The sequence below is a fragment of the Salvia splendens genome, chromosome 16 (assembly GCF_004379255.2).
Source record: "Salvia splendens isolate huo1 chromosome 16, SspV2, whole genome shotgun sequence".
Lineage (NCBI taxonomy): Eukaryota > Viridiplantae > Streptophyta > Magnoliopsida > Lamiales > Lamiaceae > Salvia > Salvia splendens.
Genome location: NC_056047.1, coordinates 8,016,588 through 8,037,631, shown reverse-complemented (window position 1 = coordinate 8,037,631; position 21,044 = coordinate 8,016,588). Strand labels below are relative to the sequence as shown.

Here is a 21,044-nt window from a genome sequence, read left to right as displayed (position 1 = left end):
TCTGACATGCGTTTTGTATTAAAATCAATTCTTATTTTGATCAAAATCCTATTCATATATTTTAATTAAATACTATACAAAATATACAGTTAATTGGAAGGAATTCAAAGTTAGGGGAGTTGCAAGTTTTATTTGAGTGAATAACTAATTAATGGAAACACCAAACCGCACTATCGGGATAAGGGAAGAAAATGTTAATATGTCACACTATTTTTTGAGCTATGATATATACCTTCCACATGTCTAGATCATGGTTTCCGATTTCCAAAAAAGGAACGATTATATATTGTAAAGTTACATTATTACAAGTGGGAGCTTGTTCTTATCCATTTAGCAAAATTAAAGAGTTATGGGTTCAAAACTCGCCAATTAGAATGAGTTATATATGTAACAAGATATTGAAAATTAATTTGTTTATTTATTTAACCTATATATGCCTTTTCTCCTTTAATACTATCCTCATCTATAATCCTCACCCAATCCAATCTCAATCAACATAGAATAAGTTACGGCTGATTGTTCTTTATTTAGGCTGGAAAAGTTGATACAGTGTTGAAATGGTATAATAATTGATTTACTATGCTTACTATAGTGTGTGATTTGAGTGAAATTCAAAGTCTTACATCATATATATTCCAATCTTTTCATACTTTCCATTTTGACATTTGATAAAACACACATCACCGTCGTAATTTAAAGAGAAACACCACTTGCATATACGACTTCCATGCATTCACACCCTTTTGAAACCTAGTCAACCTTTATAGCTTCTCATGCAACTATTATTTTTTCACACACGCACAAATGTAGTGAAAATATATTTTTCATAAAAATGTGAAAATATTGTATTGGACGTACATGATTAAAGAATTGGAGTGAAATTAACTGCACTTGGAAAAAACTGAAATTTTTCCAATCATGGGATTTCCATCCATTCAACAAAGAAATGCATGCATCCACTCTAACTTTCACATCATATCAAATAATTTGGGGCATTGCTCAATTATTCAACACCGCGTAGTAGGAAATGGATCCAACTTGCTTAGATTGACTTCATTACAATAAACTAGCTAGATCTTAATTATGATAAAGACAAATTAATAATATTATCCAATTTTGTTTTGCCAGCCCTTTCTCATGCACACGTACATATTTTCATTGTATTCAGACGTGTAACTTTTCAGTCATGAAATCGTCACTCATACGGCCACACCTATAAAAGTGTCATCGACACCTAGGGATGATCATCGCCTCGAGAGAAAAGAAACCAAAACCACTTCATCACTTCAATTTTCCCACCAAAAATGGAGATTGAAACAAAAGTAATCTCCACAGAGACCATCACACCATCAATTTTAACTCCAAAATCTCTCGAAAAACACAACCTCTCATTCCTAGATCAACTAGCTCCACCCTTCTTCATGCCCCTCGTCTACTTCTACTCATCAAACCCCAAAATCCCCAATTCCCAAAAATCAAACCACCTCAAACAATCCCTGTCTAAAACCCTCTCCACCTTCTACCCCCTCGCCGGCCGCCTCGTCGGCAACCTCTACGTCCACTGCAACGACGCCGGCGCCCCCTTCTCGGTGGCCGAAGCCGACTGCGACCTCTCACACGTCATCACCAATCCAAACCCTAACCACATGACCGAATTTCTCCCTTTCACACTCAACCAATCCCTAGATCTCTGCATGGCCGTTCAAGCCACCTTTTTCCGGTGCGGCGGCGTCGCCGTCGGCCTCTTGATCTCCCACAAAATCGCCGACGCCCTCTCCTTCTTCTCCTTCGCCAATTCCTGGGCCGCCGCCGCTAGCGGCGGCGCCGCTCCGCCCCCGAAATTCGACGCCGCCACCCACTTCCCGCCGCGGGACATTTCCGGCTACAAGCCGACCTCCGGAATGATGAAGGAAGAGCTCGCCACCAAAATTTTCACATTTCCGGCGAAGAAAATCGAGATTCTCCGGGAACGGTACGGCGCCGCCGGAGATGACTTGCCGCAGAGGCGGCCGACTCGGGTTGAAGCTCTGTCGGCTTTTATATGGACCCGGTTCATATCCGCAACCGGTCTAAAAGCCGAACCGGGTAAGAAGATCTACACGGTTCAGCACGCGATTAACCTTCGGACCCGGACCGACCCGCCCCTGCCCGAATACCATTTCGGGAACATAAGCCGGCTAGCGATAGCTAAGCCGGCGGTTGGGGGCAGCGGCGCGGAGCTGCTGAGGGGAGTCCGGGAAGCCATAAAAGGCGTGGACGGCGGCTACGTGGCTCGGCTGAAGGAGGGTGGGGAACATTTGGGTTTGTTGAGGGAGAAAATGGCTCAAGTCGATAAGGGCGAGCTGGTTAGCTTCAGCTTCACGAGTTTGTGTAGGTTTCCGGTTTATGAGGCGGATTTCGGGTGGGGAAAACCGGTCTGGGTTGGGTCGGCCGGGTTCGCTTACAAAAACTTGGTTACTTTTATGGATACAAGAAATGGAGATGGAATCGAGGCGTGGGTTAATTTGAGGAGAGATGATATGGAGAAATTCGAGGCTGATTTGGAGCTGCAGAAGCTTCTTTTTAGTAGTACATCATAAAACTTCTTTCATTTCACCTTTGTTTTGATCTTGCAAAGTTTTGTCCCTAGCTATATGTTGTTTTGAAAAAATTTATTTGTTTGTTACATATGGTTTGTGTGTGATGCATAACAATGTGAATTACTCTTTTCAAATATTGTCGATTAATACAATTATTTTGAAATGACATACTTAATTGAATTGAATTATATCGTTGATTCCATCTCATGTTCATTAAACTAAGAAATCGATATAATAAATGCAATGACTGTTGTGGTGCGGTAATTTAGTAAACATATGGGCCTGATGACAGGGAACTAAACATATTAATTGTGTGAAGAACTTTTTTTCTAATGCTCGATCTATGATTAAATCAAGATTTATGGTATGTATTCATACGAGGATTGATATGCTAAACATGATTCTAATATATTAAAAAATGTTATTGGAATTTTTAATTTCACAAAATTTATAAAAATCAAAGCATGATTTGTTATTTTATTAATTTATTTGAAATTGTAGAGAAAACGAGTAAATTGAGCTTTGATTTTTATGAATATTGTGAAATTAAAATTTTCAATAACATATTTTAATATATTAGAATCAAATTAAATATATAAATCAAAACAAAAAACGCTAAACGTACTTCAAACGAAAGTGGTGCTCACATAAGGAACTCACATAAGGTGTGTAGCATATCGTTCTTCGTATTCATATTATTCATACGGAAATACTCAAATGAGGATAATTTCGCTCCGTATTAATTAGGATTTAATACGTGTCAAATGTTATGAGGATTATTCACTATGTTCGAATATGATACGAAGATTGTGTTAGACCATTTAGCAATTAGCATGTTAGGATTTTCGGATCACATATGATATGATTAGCTTTTGGTTATAGTACAAATACAGGAAATAAAATATGAATAATTGTACACGTAAATACACAAACTTTGGATTTTGTCTTAGATTCCACTAATTTTTTCTTCTCTCTCGTCGTGAAAGTCGTTAAAGTGGTATGAACGAGGGATGGTTGAAACGCAAAGTGATTTGCTTCTACTTTGGTTGGGGGCAGGCAAATCGATAATACATCCTTGATTTTGCATTTCGGAATGCGATATATCATAAATCCAAATTAAGTACTACTCTACAAATTAGAATATATCATTGAACAAAATATCATAGCATCGACCACAAAATATCATCCAAAGCATTTTTTAACTAAAAAAAACATCTTTATTGAACAGTTATATATATGTTAAATCAAACATATCATTGAACAAACACGCATTTATCTCAAAAAATGATTTAATGCACCTTTATTTCCCTACGCATACATAATACCCTTAAGATGATATCGCAAAATCTTTGACAATTATTAGATCTTGGTCATCTATTTTCGGATTTTATGGGTAATAAGCAAGTCTTATTTCTGTTCTTTTACCTGAAACTTTTGGCTGCTTCAAACATTATCATTCTACCTATACACCAATGCACGCGCACACACATTTTGAACTCAATTATTTAGATGTGAAGAGGCTGCGTTTGCACCTATATAACTCTTGTGTTGTGGTGAGAAAAAAACCAACAGCCTTCAAAATAAATTTTGAGTTATGGAGATTGAAACAAAAATAACATCGATTGCAACCATCAAACCATCTTCTCCAACCCCAAAATCTCTCCAAAAACATTACCTTTCCTTTCTTGATCAAATCTTTGCTCCAGTCTTGATGCCCATAGTTAAGGATGAAGTTCCTTAACTCGTAGATTTTGCGACGAACGTCGCGGGAGCTTTTGCCCGTCGATCAATCCGGCGTCAAAATTAGGGTTTTGTGCGTTTTGCACGTTTGAAAGGAAAGAGAGTAAGAGAAAATAAAATAGAAGGATAATTGATATTTCTTGAATGATCAAAATGACCAACAATGTCCACTATTTATAATAGTGGATACTAACTTAATGAGCAAGATAAAAGATATGAAAAAGATATGCAAATCCATAATTAACTAACTAAATAATAATAATAATAATAATAATAATAATAATAATAATAATAATAATAATAATAATAATAATAATAATAATAATAATAATAATAATAATAATAATAATAATAATAATAATCGTATCAACCCCCACGGTTGAAATCCACCTTGTCCTCAAGGTGGGCACCATGAAGCAACGATGAGTGTCGAGGAATCCTCCTGGGTCAAACATACACCGAATAGTTGAGCGTCTCCCTGTATCAATGCGTCCATGAATGCTCAAGCATAGAGTGTCATTTTGCGGAGGAATCAACCGGGCGTCGGCGTCGAGCGATATTGATCGATGATTCATACTTGCGACAACCCTGACATGAGATGAATCACTCAATAATTTCAGCGATGCGTTGTCCACAATGGAACTACCCAAACCAATCTGGACTTGGGGAATCTTGAATCGAGAAGCATTCAATTGTCGCACGCACTGAATCTCGATGCAACCGTGAACCGGTTTCTCTTTGCGTGCGGAATCCAGACTGGACTTCTCTATCTTCTCAACCTTTTCAACTCCACTAAAACGAGAAGAAGAATGTAGAATCTTCTCCGAAGAATCATCAAATCCTTCCTCGACTCGATCACAGTCAAGAATCACAATCTCTTTCTTATTGCACTCTAAAACATTCCCAACTGAAGTCTTGGACAGAGCATACGGCGGCCCGAGGGCGGTATCGGGAAGCAGCGCAAAGGGTGGTGGTGTTGTACTCGACTGCTGCGGCGGAGCCAATGAGTCGTAGGGGACTAAATCCGACGGCCCCGACGAAGCCTTGCTATTTCCTGATGGAGGAAGGTGCTGAACGAGGTCCCCAAACCCAAAAATTTGAGAGCCGTAGGGCTGCGCAGGTTCAGGCAGCTCGGGAGGAAGCATGTTGTCGATGCGTCGGTCGGCTGCAACAAGGCGAGACTCCATCCTGTAGCACGCTTCCAACAATTGTTGAAGTTGTGCGAGAGTCGGATGTGCCGTGGTGGTGGCTGTGGCGCAGGCTGATTCCATCCTGAGTTATGGTTGGGGGCAGCGGATGACCGTATGCCGAGACCTCGTGGAAGGGGCGTTGTCCCGTTGTCTCGCAGTAGGCAGGTGGATCCCAACTAGTGGGTTGTCTGAGCGCGGTGTGGTGTGGCTGCTGAGGTGGTTGATAAGGCTGAGAGTATCCCTGCTACGTGCACAACCTTGGCGGGTCCCAACAAGAGGGCGGTGGTGGCGAGTACAAATCTGTCTCGTAGGACGATGGTTGCTGACACACAGTTTCCTGGCGCAGCTATGGCAGGTCCCAAGAAGTGGATTGACGGGCTTGGTAGGGATGGTGTTGTGGGTGGAGTCTCCCATCCTGTGGATATGGATATGATGGTTGTTGATCTAACGCTCGGATCGGATGGAGCATGGGTTGAGGTACGGGCTGCCATGGGTGTAATCCGCCTGCCGGAGTTGATATCCAGTGTAGCCGTACGACATGTAGACAGCGATTCGAAGGAAGAGCTCTCAATGAAAGCACCAATTGTTAAGAATGAAGTTCCTTAACTCGTAGATTTTGCGATAAACGTCACGGGAGCTTTTGCCCATCGATCAATCCGGCTTCAAAATTAGGGTTTTGTGCATTTTGCACGTTTGAAAGGAAAGAGAGTAAGAGAAAATAAAATAGAAGGATAATTGATATTTCTTGAATGATCAAAATGACTAACAATGTCCACTATTTATAATAGTGGATACTAACTTAATGAGCAAGATAAAAGATATGAAAAAGATATGCAAATCCATAATTAACTAACTAAATAATAATAATAATAATAATAATAATAATAATAATAATCGTATCACCCATCGTCTACTTCTACCTTTCCTTTCTTGGTCAAATCTTTCTTGAGTTATGAAGGACCTTGGACTACTGTAGTACTTTCTGGGAATAGAAGTGCTAAGATCTCAACAAGGAATCTTCATTAATCAAATGAAGTGTGTCCTCGACTTGTTAGCAGAAACTGAAATGCTGGACTGCAAGCCAACAGATACGCCTATGGTCCAGAACCACGGTTTGCGGATAGTAGAAGGAGCTGAATCTACTCATCGTTCGAGATATCAACGCTTAGTTGGGAAACTGATCTACTTGTCCCATACTAGGCCTGACATAGCATATGCCGTTGGAGTGGTAAGTCAGTTTATGCACCAACCACAAGCGGCTCATTGGGAAGCAGCTCTGCGGATTGTCCGTTACCTGAAGGGAACACCAGGACATGAAGTCATGTTCAAGAAGCATGGACATATGGACATGCACGGATACACAGATGCTGATTGGGCAGGAAATCCAAATGATCGAAAATCAACTGCAGGGTACTTTACCTTTGTTGGCGGCAATTTAGTCACTTGGCGAAGTAAAAAACAAAAGGTTGTAGCTTTGTCAAGTGCAGAGGCTGAGTTTCGAGGGATCAAAAGCGGACTAACCGAGATCATATGGCTAAAGAGACTAATGACCGAGTTAGAGTTGATGCCCTCTAGTCCTTGCAAACTATTATGCGACAATAAGACAACCATTAGCATATCAGAGAACCTAGTGCAACATGATCGGACAAAGCATGTTGAAGTAGATCGGCACTTCATCAAGGATAACATCGAGGCAAGGATTGTGGAACTACCATTTGTCAGATCCGACGACCAACTAGCAGATATCCTCCCCAAGGTTGTGGACTCAAGAAATTTTCATGAGGTGTTGGGCAAGTTACGTATGGATGATCACATACTTAACTTGAGGGGGAGTGTTGGAAAGAAATAAAAGAAGATCAAATCACAAGGAAGGAAATCAAGGGAAATATGGAATTGATTGATATCACCGTGTAATTGGCAAGTAGAATTAAGATAAATCTTTACCTATAATCCACGTCCTATATAAAGGATTGTATATCATAGGAGAAATCAAGTTGAATAAAAATAAAACATTTCAATACATTGAATAAAATATCATAGCATCGACCAAACAATATCATCCAAAGCATTTTTAACTGAAAAAAAAACATCTTTATTGAACAGTTATAAATATATTAAATCAAACATATCATTGAACAAATTAACACGTATTTATCTCAAAAAATGATTTAATGCACCTTTATTTCCCTGCGCACATAATACCCTTAAGATGATATCGCAAAATCTTTGAAAATTATTAGATCTTGGTCATCTATTTTCGGATTTTATGGGTAATAAGTAAGTCTTATTTCTGTTCTTATACCCGAAACTTTTGGCTGCTTCAAACATTATCATTCTACCTATACACCAATGCACGCGCACACACATTTTGAACTCAATTATTTAGATGTGAGGAGGCTGCGTTGGCACCAATGCACGCGCACACACATTTTGAACTCAATTATTTAGATGTGAGGAGGCTGCGTTGGCACCAATGCACGCGCACACACATTTTGAACTCAATTATTTAGATGTGAGGAGGCTGCGTTTGCACCTATACAATTCTTGTGTTGTGGTGAGAATTAAACCAATAGCCATCAAACTAAATTTTGAGTTATGAAGCTTGAAACAAAAATAACATCGATTGCAACCATCAAACCATCTTCTCCAACCCCAAAATCTCTCCAAAAACACTACCTTTCCTTTCTTGATCAAATCTTTGCTCCAGTCTTGATGCCCATCGTCTACTTCTACTCATCAAACCCCCAAATCTCCAAATCCCAATTTTCAAACCACCTCAAACAATCCCTTTCCAAAACCCTCTCCATCTACTACCCCCTCGCCGGCCGCCTCGTCGGAAACCTCTACGTCGACTGCAACGACGCCGGCGTCCCCTTCGCCGAAGCCGAAGCCAACTGCTCCCTCTCTCAAGCCGTCACCAATCCACACCCCCAAAACACCTACAAATTCGCAAACCCCCAAAAAATCTTAGGCCTTTGCATGGCGGTTCAGGCCACCTACTTCCGCTGCGGCGGCGTCGCCGTCGCAATCTCGATGTCCCACAAGGTGGGAGACGCCTTATCCGCCTTCATGTTAGCCAAGGCCTGGTCCTCCCCCGCCGCTACGCCGATCCCCAGGTTCGAGGCGGCAACATATTTCCCACCACGGGATATTCCCGTGGACAGGGCCGCCGCCACGGACCTGACAAAAGAAGAGCACGTGGAGAGGATTTTCACTTTCCCGGAGTCGGAGATATCCGCCCTTCGGGAAAGGTACTCAACCGGCGGAGGGCGGAGGCCGAGCCGGTCTGAGGCCTTGACCGCTTTTATATGGACCCGGTTCATATCGGCCACGGACGTGAGATTCGACCCGAATAAAACTTATGCGCTGTTGCATTTAGTAAACCTAAGGAGCCGGGTCGACCCGGCGATGTCCGAATATAGCTTCGGGAACATATTGGGGCAAGCGAGGGCGACTCCGGGGGCGGGAGACGACGGCGCTGAGGTTGTCCGGAAAATGCGGGAAGCGGTGAAGGCGGTGGACGGCGTTGGTAGGAATTTTATGGAAGAGAATGCGGATCTGATTGATAATGAGAATGTGGTTTGCTTGGGTTTCTCGAGCCTGGTTGGGTTTCCGGCTCACGAGGTGGATTTCGGGTTGGGAAAACCGGTTTGGATCGGGCTGGGCTGGTTTCCGTTCATGAATACGGTTTATTTATCTGATGCAAAGTGTGGTGGAATTGAGGCGTTGATTATATTGAGCAAATCTGATATGGATAAATTTCAAGCCTCATTTTTCATGAGTAACTTGTAGTAATTTGTAATTAAAATGTCTCTATAAGTATTTATTTCCTTTTACTAATATTTTATGGCATGGAGCTATAAACGGAAGATTCTGCCATGTACGATTCAATAATGTTATAAATGCCGTGTTGTTTTGAGTTTCTTGTTATCTCAACGTGTTGCACTCCTCTTCACAGAATTTAATGCTTTGGATTTTTGGGTGCATGCATTATTGAAGTAATGAGTCCATGCTAATTAAAGTAATGGGTTCATGCATACTTTCAACACCCCATCAAGTTGTTTCGACTCTGCCTCAAAATTGTGTTTGCATCATGTGCTGTACTGGAATAATAATTAAGAGTTTTTATTAATTCCAAAATTAGAATGTGTTCAAAAAATATCCAGCTATTTACATTAAATTCAAATTTAAAATAATATTTTCTTGCACAATTTAAAAAAAGTGAAATAGATTTATTTTAGTGTAAACCTAGAAATTACAATTATTGGAACTAATTATCTACTCTATTTTGGATTTTAAATTACCATTGGAGATGGTCTAAAATAGAAATAAATACGCAAACTTTGGAGTTCGTCGACAAGTATACTTAAATACGCAGACTTCTTCATCTCTCCTGTCGTGAAAGCCTCTGCTCCTCAAAACTGTTAATTGTATAAAAAAAGTATCCATGGCATCTTGTTAACTACTCCTAGTAAACAAATATAATAAATGTATAGTAGTAGGAAAGGAATAACATAACAATGGTTGAAAGGCTTTCCTGCTTGAGGACAAATGAATCACAGGGCAGAGTTTCAGACGCTGTGTGGGCGTTGGGAGGAGTTTTACGGGAGGAGTTTTCCGTTGGCTATAGAAGTATTCTCCTTCGACAAAATCACAATTCATTGTCGTGTGCATACGGCTTGTAGCCGGATCATAGCACCTATAACCTTTTTGATTTTTTCCATACCCTAAGAAAACACATTTGAGGGCACAAGGTGAAAACTTAGTACACTCATGTTTAGGAATATGGACGAAGACTAAGCAGCCGAAAACTCTAGGTTCAAGCGACAGTGAAGAGGGTAATTCAAAATGTTTGGAGAAAGTATCTAGGGGAGTTTTGAATTGTAGGATTCCAGTAGGTTGGCGGTTCATGAGATAGACAACGGTGGCTACGGCTTCGGGCTAGAAAGTTTTAGGTATTTTGAACTCGATTAGGAGGGCTCTAGTAACTTCAAGGATGTATCTATTTTTCCGTTCTGCTACCCCATTTTGTTCTGGAGTATACGCACAAGAAGTTTGGTGGACTAAACCCCTTTCTCGGAAAAAGTCTTGCATTCTCCCATTCACAAACTCTCCCCCATTATCTGACCTAAGGATTTGGATGTTCTGATTGTATTGGGTTTGGATAAGTGTATAGAAATCTGTGAATTTTTCAAAAACTTCGGACTTATTTTTCAGAAAATAAACCCAGGTCATACGAGAATAATCATCCACAAACAACACAAAATAACGAAATCCTTGACCCCCAGTAACAGGTGCAGGGCCCCACATATCAGAGTGAATCAACGCAAAAGGTTTGTTCATTCTAGTATTATTCAACTTAAACGAGTGTCTATGGCTTTTGGCCAACAGACAAGTTTCACAATGAAAAGACTGCATAGAAGTAGTTAATTTAGGATAAAGTAGACGAAGATATCCTATAGATGGGTGTCCTAACCGACGATGCCAAAGCCAAGTCTGCCTGTCTGTCAGTCCGTGAGTCAGCATCGCAGTATTCTGTTGGGCTATCTCATCCACATAGTACAGTCCGCATCGTTCAGTGCCACGCCCAACTATCGTCTCCATCCACATACAAAATTCCGGTTGCATCAGTAATTTGCAGTTCAGTTCCTTAATCACATGTCTAATGGATAAGAGCTTATGTGATAATGACGGAACATAAAGGCAGTTAGACAGGCGTAAAGTAGGAGAAATATTAATTGTTCCCGCCCCCCGGACTTGCGCTAGGTCTCCACTGGCAGTTTGGACATAGGTTTTTTCTGATTTTGAAATGGATAAAAAATCTGAGGTATCAAATGACATTGTGTCGGTAGCCCGCAATCAAATATCCATTGGGTGTCTTTGGTATGTGATTGTGAGGTTGAAGAACATGCCAGGGATTCAAAAGAATTTTTACACAGAGTAAATGGCTGAATTTGAGGAGCAATCTGCAATGTTTTGGCAGTTTTGGGAGGAATGGGGTCGGTTTTGGGTTTTTAATTTTTCGTTGGTGGGTTTTGTAGTATAGGGAAATTAGAGGGGTTGAATTTTGGTTTTGTAAGAGTCTGGGTATTTGATTGAAGATCCCCCCATTCTCGGAAACCCCAGCCGCCTCCCCTTCATTCTTCTTCACTTCTTCCTCGTTTCTCATCGCAAAGCTGCCGTCGATGCTCTTCGATGGATAGGCGCTTGTCAGAGAAGACGTCGTCACTATGCGATATGGATGCTGAGGACGACATGCTTCCGAGGCTGGAGGCTGGAGGTATGGCCGACATGCTTCCGAGGCTGAGGACGGTGGAGGACTTGCTGGCCGGCAAAAGAGGCGGCGGGAGTCCGGCCGCTCAGCCGAGGACGATGGATAGGCGCTGTCCGTCGGTGCGTTGGCCCCGCACCTCCTCTGCTTCTTCCCCGTTTCCCACCGCAAAGCCACTGACGCTCCTTCACCCTCTAAGAGCTCTAGCGTCGGCGCCGCCGGCTGCTGACCGTTGCGGCGGTTACGCGAGCAGAAGGCAGCGCCACTGCTGGTCTTCTTCGGAGTAGTGGCAGATTCGCCGCTGGTTTTCTTCGGAGTAGGGACTCGATTTAGATTTTGGGATTTCTTGGGAAGCCAGGGGCTCGCGGGTGTTCCTGCAGTAGGAATGGACTCTACGCCGAAGTTCTTCGGGTGGTAGGATATTTGGTTTTGATTGGTGTTGGCTTTGTACAAATCAATTAGATTTGAGATAGACTCGATCAATAGCTCGAGAGTGTGTATTTGACTGACCTCCATTTGAGGCTTTTTGTTGATTTCCTACTCTGATACTATCTTAACAATGGTAATCGAGAGAGGCGGAACTCCTCTTGCTAGGCATTTGGAGCACAAAGAATTTAGGAGTAGAGAAGGTGATTGTATATTTCGTTATCTTTTATGATGAATTACAGCCCTCATTATATAGGGAGGATTTGCCACCACTATATATGGAAAATATACCAATCTATTCTAGGACATACTATGTTTTACATTAATTCCATAAATCTTGCCTATCAATTATTCTTGCAATCTTTTCCTTCCGTGAATGTCTCCGTTGATGCAGTTTGACAAATAAAGCAACCTATATGAGTTTTCTTCTACTACTATAGGGTGGCTGATCAAGAATAAAAGGAAAAGCTCAACTCTCTTATAAACAGAGCTCATTTTCACCGATCTGCACGGGAGTTGCAAAACATAGCAACCAGTGGGATAGGAAACGAGAGAGTTTGATGAATGCATGCATTATGAGAGAAGAAAAGGTGAGAAAAATTCATATGGATTTTTTTTTCCTATTTCCCTTCAAATTCTAGCTCAATCCTTATGTGTCTTCCAAGTTACTATATTAAATTTGAGATTTGTTTCTCCAATAGGGTGTAAAGGGAATTTTGTAAGCTTTCTAGAGTCTAGACTCCCGTCTCATGGTCTGTGACATCCCTAACTTAAGCATCATTTTGCATATTGATATATTTTTATTTGTCATTGCATATAATATTATTTACATAATCATATGATATATATATCTGCAAGTGTGTATTTGTGCATGTGTAAGTTTACCTTAAATACTGAATAATTACTTTTAAGTGTGTGCATGTGTAATAATGCGAATGTGTGCATGGAAGTGTCTAGCGCTTGGAAATGGAGTATATAATATGCATACACGTTCTTATATGCTATAGGTACAAAGTGAATATAATGAGTATTCTAATTCCTAAGAGAGTTTTATTTATATTTTTATACTTAGAATATTAAATTATTTATTTTGTACGTTATCTTTACCTCACAAAGTGAATATAATGAGTATTCTAATTCCTAAGAGAGTTTTATTTATATTTTTATACTTAGAATATTAAATTATTTATTTTGTACGTTATCTTTACCTCACAATTAGATATGTAAGGGACGTCAGGACGTGTAGTACCATGTGTTTAACTAAGGACATACCACTTGGATATATAACAATCCTAGTAATATGTATACGTCGGTAAGCAGCCGACGTGAGTATACATGTTAATACATATATTGGCTAGCGATAAAATGTAAATTTTATATATTGTACAAACTCAAAATTATTATTTGGATCATTAGAAAATGTCAACAGGTAATAAAAATTAGCAACAAAAAATGTCAACACTGTCAACAAAATTTTAACACGGCATTAACCGTTGGCATTGTATTGACATTTTTTATTGCTATTATTTTATCATCTTTTGACATTTTTTAATGATCTAAATCATAGTTTGGAGTGTGTAAAATATTTAGCGTTTGCATTTAATTACATCCGTACATATATTTATGTAAATAAAAGTTATGGAAATAGTGGAGTGGAAGAAAATAAAAAGGGGAAGAGAGTTTTCGGCAGTTAGGGAAGAAGTTTACCACAACATACACTTTGGTTTTTAATTGATCGAGAGTTATAAATTAAGACTCGGAATCTAATTGATCGAGAGTTATAAATTAAGAGTCGGAATCAGGAGTTTTAGTATGTTTATCTTATAATCAGGTGTGTATAAATCACATTTTTAATTTTAAATGTATTATGTTGTGATTGTTATATGTTGATTTGAAGTGAATATTTAGATTATATGATGTGAGAGTTGTGATCAATATCGAACCCTTCTAAAAGACCGAACTAGAGATCAAATTTAAGCCACTCATTTTTCTTAATCTTGTGGTTATGATTAATTAACAATTAATTTAATATTTTATTAAATAAAAACGTTTTTTTTTAAATTATTATTTTTATTTTTTTATATATTTTTTAATTTTTTTTAATTTTTTTAATTTTTTTTAATTTTTTTAATTTTTTTTGTACTTTTTGTTATGAAGTAATAAACTAATGGAATGAAGTAATAGCATGGCTGAATGAAGTAATAAGATGTTTAACAAAGTTAAATGTCACATTTACTTCATTACTAACGTTCATTTAGTTCATTATGTTGTGTTATTTTTTCGCATTCATTACATACCGAATTTACTTCAACTGAGAGACAATTATGCCATAACACATTATGAAGTAGTAAACTGATAGAATGAAGTAATAAACTAATGGAATGAAGTAATAGCATGATTGAATGAAGTAATAAGTTTACTACTACTGCTTGACGTTTAACACAGTTAACATTGTATTTCAATAAAATGTCACATTTACTTCATTACTAACGTTCATTTAGTTCATTATGTTGTGTTATTTTTCGCATTCATTACATACTGAATTTATTTCAACTGAGAGACAATTATGTCATAACACATTATGAAGTAATAAACTGATGGAATGAAGTAATAAACTAACGGAATGAAGTAATAACATGACTGAATGAAGTAATAAGTTCACTACTACTGCTTGACGTTTAACACAGTTAATACAGTTAACATTGCAGCAGTGCAATCGGCGAGCGCTTCGGCTAGCGCTATTTTCCATTTTTTTAAATTTCCGAAACTCTATATATATGGGTCGTTGAAGTTCGTTTTCAATCGCACCACTTGTTTTTACGAGTTTCTCTCTCTCTTAATTTCTATATAAGAGCAATATCGCGAAATGGAGAACAACAACGACTCTCCTCCAGCGACGACCGGGTCGCAAACTCCAACGTTCCCTGTTGGAAGTGGTTGGGGGATGGGCGGGTACTACAATATGTACCCGTGGCCGGGAATGATGCCGGGAATGACGGGGGTGCAAGGGATGCCAGAGGTACAAGGGATGTCGGGTGGCAAGCGGGGATGTCGGGGTGGCAGTCGGGTATGCCAGGATGGCCAGCGGGGACGCAGGGGATGGCAGGGGTGCAGGGAAGTCCGGGGGGGACAATGTCTACCGGCTCACTCTTGACTTTTTGACTGGTTCTTCCCACACATCGACCCCAGTGGATACTCAATTCACTGGGGACGAGAATTTCTTGCTCGATGAATTGGGTATAAACCTCAATGATGACGATGCCCCTCTCTTCGGTGGTGGATCAGTAGGGCGTGGTCCACCGAAGAGGATGGGCAAAGGCAAAGGCAAAGGGGTGGTCGCCGAGTCGTCGCAGTCGGCTGAAGGCGGTGTGCAAAAGTCAAAGAGGACAAAGTGGACGGATGAGGAGAACGTCGCGCTGTCCAGGGCTTGGATCAGTGTTTGCGATGATCCTCTGCGGTCCAACAATCAGAGGATCATCAACTTGTGGGCTAAAATAGCAGCAGCCTACAAGAGTTTTCACCCGTACGGGAAGCCACACACCGGGGAGGAATGCCGGAAGCAGTGGGACCAATGTGCGGTCTCCCGATTTGCGGGGTTTTACACCAACAATCTCCGCATGATGTCCAGTGGCCAAACACTGGAGGATGTGAAGAAGAAGTCGGAGGCCCAATTTCCACTGGCGGGGGTTCATAAGGAGTTCAGCTACTGGAGCTGCTATGATATCCTGATGGAGTCCGAAAAGTTTCGAGCGGGTGTCGAGACCAACTGGCCGAAGAAGCAGCGGCTGAACCTCTTCGGCGATTTCAGCAGCAGCGCCGGTTCCCACGAGCTCCCCGACGGTGTCGAAGAGTTCCCGACCCCCCCTCATTTTCTGGCCACCCTCGCCCGATTGGTCAAAAGAGGGCGCAACGGGCAGCTAGGGGAGCCTCTTGCGGGTCTCATGAGGTCCAATCGAAGCCCCTTCTCTCGCACCGGATCCCGAGCTCCAGCGTCTCGCTCGTCAACAGGATCATCAAAGCTTGCTCCAAGTCATACGTGAATGGCGTGCGGCGACTGACCCTATGGAGAAGGAGGTGCTTTTTGATCTCATGCAGAGTATGTGTGCCGATTTGAAGACTCCAGATTTTGGAAGCACCGGGGACTCCGATGTGGCCGGGTCTGGCCAAGGCGGCGACGAGGAGTGAGGCGAGGCCACGTGTGTAGAAGTTGAAGGGGTTTTTAGATTGTAATTTTATTTTATTTTGTACTTTTTTTTATTTTGTATTTTTTTAGGATGTAATTATTTTTTTAATTTATGAAATGTTTGCATTTTCTCATATTTGTGTCGTAAATTTAATTCGTATTTGCGTGAATTTATTTTAGATGAATTTGTTATTTTATTTTATTGTGGCTAGTCAAGTTGCTAGTCCACTATTGTGGAATTGGGTGTCCAGATGACGTGGCGTCCAGTTTCTTGTCCAGATAACGTGGCAGGAGGTGTCCGGTTTCTTTTCCGGACACCATTGTGGATGCTCTAATGAAGACCGATACTCTGTTTTACTCATCTCTACTCCTCATTCTGCCACGTCAGCTCTCTCTTTACTCGTCAGCTCATCTCCAACTCATCGCCAGCTCATCATCCACATCTTCATTACTCTCTGCTGCATTGTTGCTATGTTGCATTGCTGCTGCATTGCCTTATTACGTTGCATGCATATATGTATATAGAATCAGAAATGCATGCAACACCTCTTCTCCCCGGCCTCCTACGCCCCCGCCCCCCTCCCCTTGATCGTCTACTTCCACGGCGGCGGATTCTCCAAATACGCCCCCGACTCCAAGGTCTTCGACCACCTCTGCACCCACCTCGCCGCCCGAGTCCCCGCCGTCGTCGCCTCCGTCAACTACCGCCTCGCCCCCGACCACAAGCACCCCTGCCCGTACGAGGACACGTCCTCCGATTCATCGACGCCCGCCCCTGCCTCGTCAATGCCGACATTCGCGTATAGAGATTTTATTCAAATAATATTGAATGAAGTTTTCTTTACTTGATTTTGTAGAAATCATGGTATTAAATATGCCCGGTCAATGGATTTTGACCAAATAATAAATGTGACGAGACATTTAATTTTGTGAAATTAAATGACATAGCGTCGATCTACATTTTACGTAGATAAATGTAGTATATTCACTTTCTCAAATCCGATTTCCGGTGAGTGAGAAATAGTGGATTAAAGTTGGGCATAATTAGCTCTTAATTAAAGCTTGGAGTTGGAGCTTAGGGAATAATTAACTAGTGTTAATTATCCCACAATGGAGGATTAACACATCTTTTAATGTGTATAAATTAAGTGACTTTATGTTACTTAATAATTATAGTGGACCAAGATGGGTGAAAGAGCCCACACGCGCGCACACGCGCGCGCCGCCGTTGCCGCCCGCCCGCTCGTGCACGTGCTCGCGCTCGCGGGCCGTGGGCCTCGGGCCCGGGCCCGATCTCGATCTTGATCTTGGACTTGGAAATTGGTCATTGGGTGGTCTTTGGGCTTGGGGCTTGGCCCAAACTATTCTTTTTGGACCACCGCCGAGTCAGCAATCCAAGTGGCTTGACACGTCGTCAAGCGAGGCACAGTCACGGCTGCCACGTGAGAAATCCACACGCTCCACACACGGGTGGCACACTCCAGCCACACGCCTGTAACCGACGTCGGTTACGAATTTGCCATGATGAGCCTTCAATGGCTGGTTGACCCTGCATGGTGGCTTGGCCTATAAATAGGCTAGTCATACCACTGCATTAGGACACACATACAAGCATTCTCTGCATAAGCTCTCTCCCTCTCTCTGCATTGTCCTTCTGTCGAAGCTCTGCCCTCTCCTCCATCCCGTTCGCCGGAGCTCTACTGATTGCGGTGCTGCATCAATAGAGACGTAGCCGTTTTACCTTTGGGGACGACACGCCAAACCGAAGAGCACTACCGGGGCGTATCTCGTCTTGCTGGAAGAGGCCTCCTCGACTCGGCTAATCATACTGGTTTAGTAGTTTTGATTCTACGTTGTAATTTTTAAGTTCAGTTCCTCCTTTTCTTTTCTTTTGGGTTGTATTACGCCCGGTTTTGTTATCTCTTGTAATCCAGAAACCAACAATCGCAAGACGAGATAAACTTGCCTTTGAAGGGATTTGGACCTCCTAAACTGAACTAAAACTTTCGAAACAATTAAAACCTTTGCTGGAGATGTCGACTGAATCCAACAATGCTGCTGCCACCACCGCCGCCGCCATTCCCTCCACCATGGCGACCACTGGACCGGTCAACACTTCATCGATTCCCTCGATGATGCCAACCCCCGGCTTCCCAACTGCCTCATCCACCGTCCCTTGGGTTTGGGACAACCCCTTCGGGGCGTCCACTGGTTCCACCTTTGGTGGTTCGGTTGGTTCCACTTTTAGTGGTTCCTTCGGATCCTTTAATGGATCGGGTGTTGGTGCCTTCGGGCTCAATACTGGTGTTGGATCTTCCGGGATCAACACGAATGTGGGGGGCACTATGCCCAACACGAACATGGGGGGCTCTATGCCCAACTAAGTTGTTGGCTCCTTCGGGGGCAACGGAATTGGTTCCTTCAATGGACCAAGTGCGGCACCTATGGCACCAAGAATGATGCCACCCGCCGAGAAGCCACCAAAGTTTGGAGGATCTGACTTCAAGCGGTGGTACCAGAAGATGTTGTTCTACTTGACAACATTGGGCGTCGCCAACTTCCTCACGGAAAATGAGCCGCCAGCGCCAAGTGACCAAGAGACTAGGCTCGAAGTCATGGCGGACTATGAAGCTTGGAGAAAAGGGGATTATCTATGTAAAAATTTTATTTTAAGTGCATTAGATGATAGCCTCTACAATGTATGCTCCAATGTAACCACATCTAAACAAATGTGGGAAAGCCTAGAAAAGAAGTATAGCATAGATAATGCTGCAGGCACCGAGAACGTCATAGTAGCCAAATTCAATGACTACAAAATGGTCGATTCTCGTCCTATTATGGAGCAAGTCCAAGACCTCCAAATGATCATCCACTCCTTAGTGGCTGAAGGGATGACCTTGCCCGATAAGTTCCTAAGGTGCACGATCATTGACAAGCTCCCTCCAAGTTGGAAGGACTTCAAGAGTTATCTCAAGCACAAGCGAAAGCAGATGACCCTTGAAGACTTGATCGTGAAGTTGCGCATTGAGGCCGACGTGCGCAAAAGTGATCAAAAGGCTAAGGGCTTCACCCCAAATGAAGCCAAAGCCAACCTGTTGGAGCGGGGCGGTCCCTCCAACAAACGCCCTCGCCCAAACCGTCCAAACGACAAAGGGAAGGGAAAGCAGCCTTCAAAGAAGTTTGAAGGCGACTGCTACAAGTGTGGCAAACCAGGCCACTTTGCTAAAGACTGTCGCATCAAGAAGAAGAAGCCGGCAGCCCACGTCGTTGAGAAGGAGTTCAAAGACTGGGATGAGAACGACCTCATTGCAGTGGTCACTGAAGAGGTTAACCTTGTTGATAACAAGAGAGGCTGGTACATCGACACCGGCGCTACTGCTCATGTTTGCTCCGACAGGAGCAAGTTTGCCTCCTACACGGCTGTTGAAGGAAGGAAAATCAACATGGGGAATCAAGCATCGTCCGAAATCCTCGGCGTTGGCAACGTGATTCTCATGATGACGTCTGGCGTCACAATCACTTTGAAGGATGTGCTGCATGTCCCGGACATCCGCAAGAACCTAGTGTCAGGATCAATACTAGTTAATAAGGGGTTTAAACTTGTATTTGAGTCTGATAGGTTTGTCTTGTATAAGTTTGGAAAATCCCTCGGAAAAGGTTATGTAACCGATGGGCTTTTCAAGCTTAGTGTAGCAACTCGCAGTGTTGCAAAGCCATTGGCTAATAATAATAAAGCATCTACTTCCTCTTATTTGACCGAGTCTTCAAATTTGTGGCATTGTAGATTGGGACATGTAAATTCAAAAGCCATTAAAAGATTAGTAAATTTAGATTTACTAAAGGCTAATGAAGTGGATAATCAAGATAAATGTGAAATTTGTCTTGAAGCAAAAATGACTAAGTTGCCGTTTCATTCGGTTGAACGAAGCACAAAACCCCTTGAATTAATTCACACGGATGTATGTGATTTAAAGATGGTGCAAACAAGAGGTGGTAAAAAGTACTTTATCACTTTCATAGATGATTGCACAAGATATTGCTACATTTATCTTTTAAGAAGTAAAGATGAAGCAATAGAGGCGTTCAAAAATTATAAGAACGAAGTTGAGAATCAACTTGGTTGTAAAATCAAAATGATTATAAGCGATAGAGGAGGAGAATATGTAGCCCCGTTTGAGGAGTTATGCAACGCAAGTGGTATAATTCATCAAACAACTGCTCCATATTCACCACAATCTAATGGTGTTGCAGAACGCAAAAATCGAACTCTAAAAGAGATGATGAATGCACTGCTTCTAACTTCAGGATTACCACATAACATGTGGGGGGAAGCTGTCTTGACAGCCAACTATATCCTGAATAAGATCCCTCTCAAAGGAAAATATGTCACTCCTTATGAGTTGTGGAAGGGAAGGAAGCCATCTTACAAATACCTCAAAGTGTGGGGGTGTTTGGCAAAGGTGATGGTTCCTTCGCCCAAAGAAGTTACAATCGGACCTAAGACGGTTGATTGCATCTTCATTGGATATGCACTTAACAGTAGTGCATATCGATTTATTGTTCACAAGTCTGAAATATCGACTATCACAGTAGGGACAACAATTGAGTCAAGGAATGCCGTATTTCTCGAAAATACTTTTCCTTGCAAAGACAAA

General features: G+C 41.8%; 2 protein-coding genes across 2 annotated transcripts; both read left to right on the top strand.

The window, feature by feature from the left end:
* The first annotated feature begins 1,239 nt into the window (after positions 1-1,239).
* LOC121770621 (stemmadenine O-acetyltransferase-like) lies at positions 1,240-2,713 on the top strand. Its single transcript, XM_042167373.1, has one exon. The coding sequence runs from the start codon at positions 1,305-1,307 to the stop codon at positions 2,577-2,579; it is 1,275 nt and encodes a 424-aa protein (XP_042023307.1). The 5' UTR covers positions 1,240-1,304; the 3' UTR covers positions 2,580-2,713.
* A 5,217-nt stretch (positions 2,714-7,930) lies between these two features.
* LOC121769978 (vinorine synthase-like) lies at positions 7,931-9,439 on the top strand. The gene has a single exon (XM_042166763.1). The coding sequence runs from the start codon at positions 8,105-8,107 to the stop codon at positions 9,299-9,301; it is 1,197 nt and encodes a 398-aa protein (XP_042022697.1). The 5' UTR covers positions 7,931-8,104; the 3' UTR covers positions 9,302-9,439.
* The last annotated feature ends 11,605 nt before the right edge of the window (positions 9,440-21,044 follow it).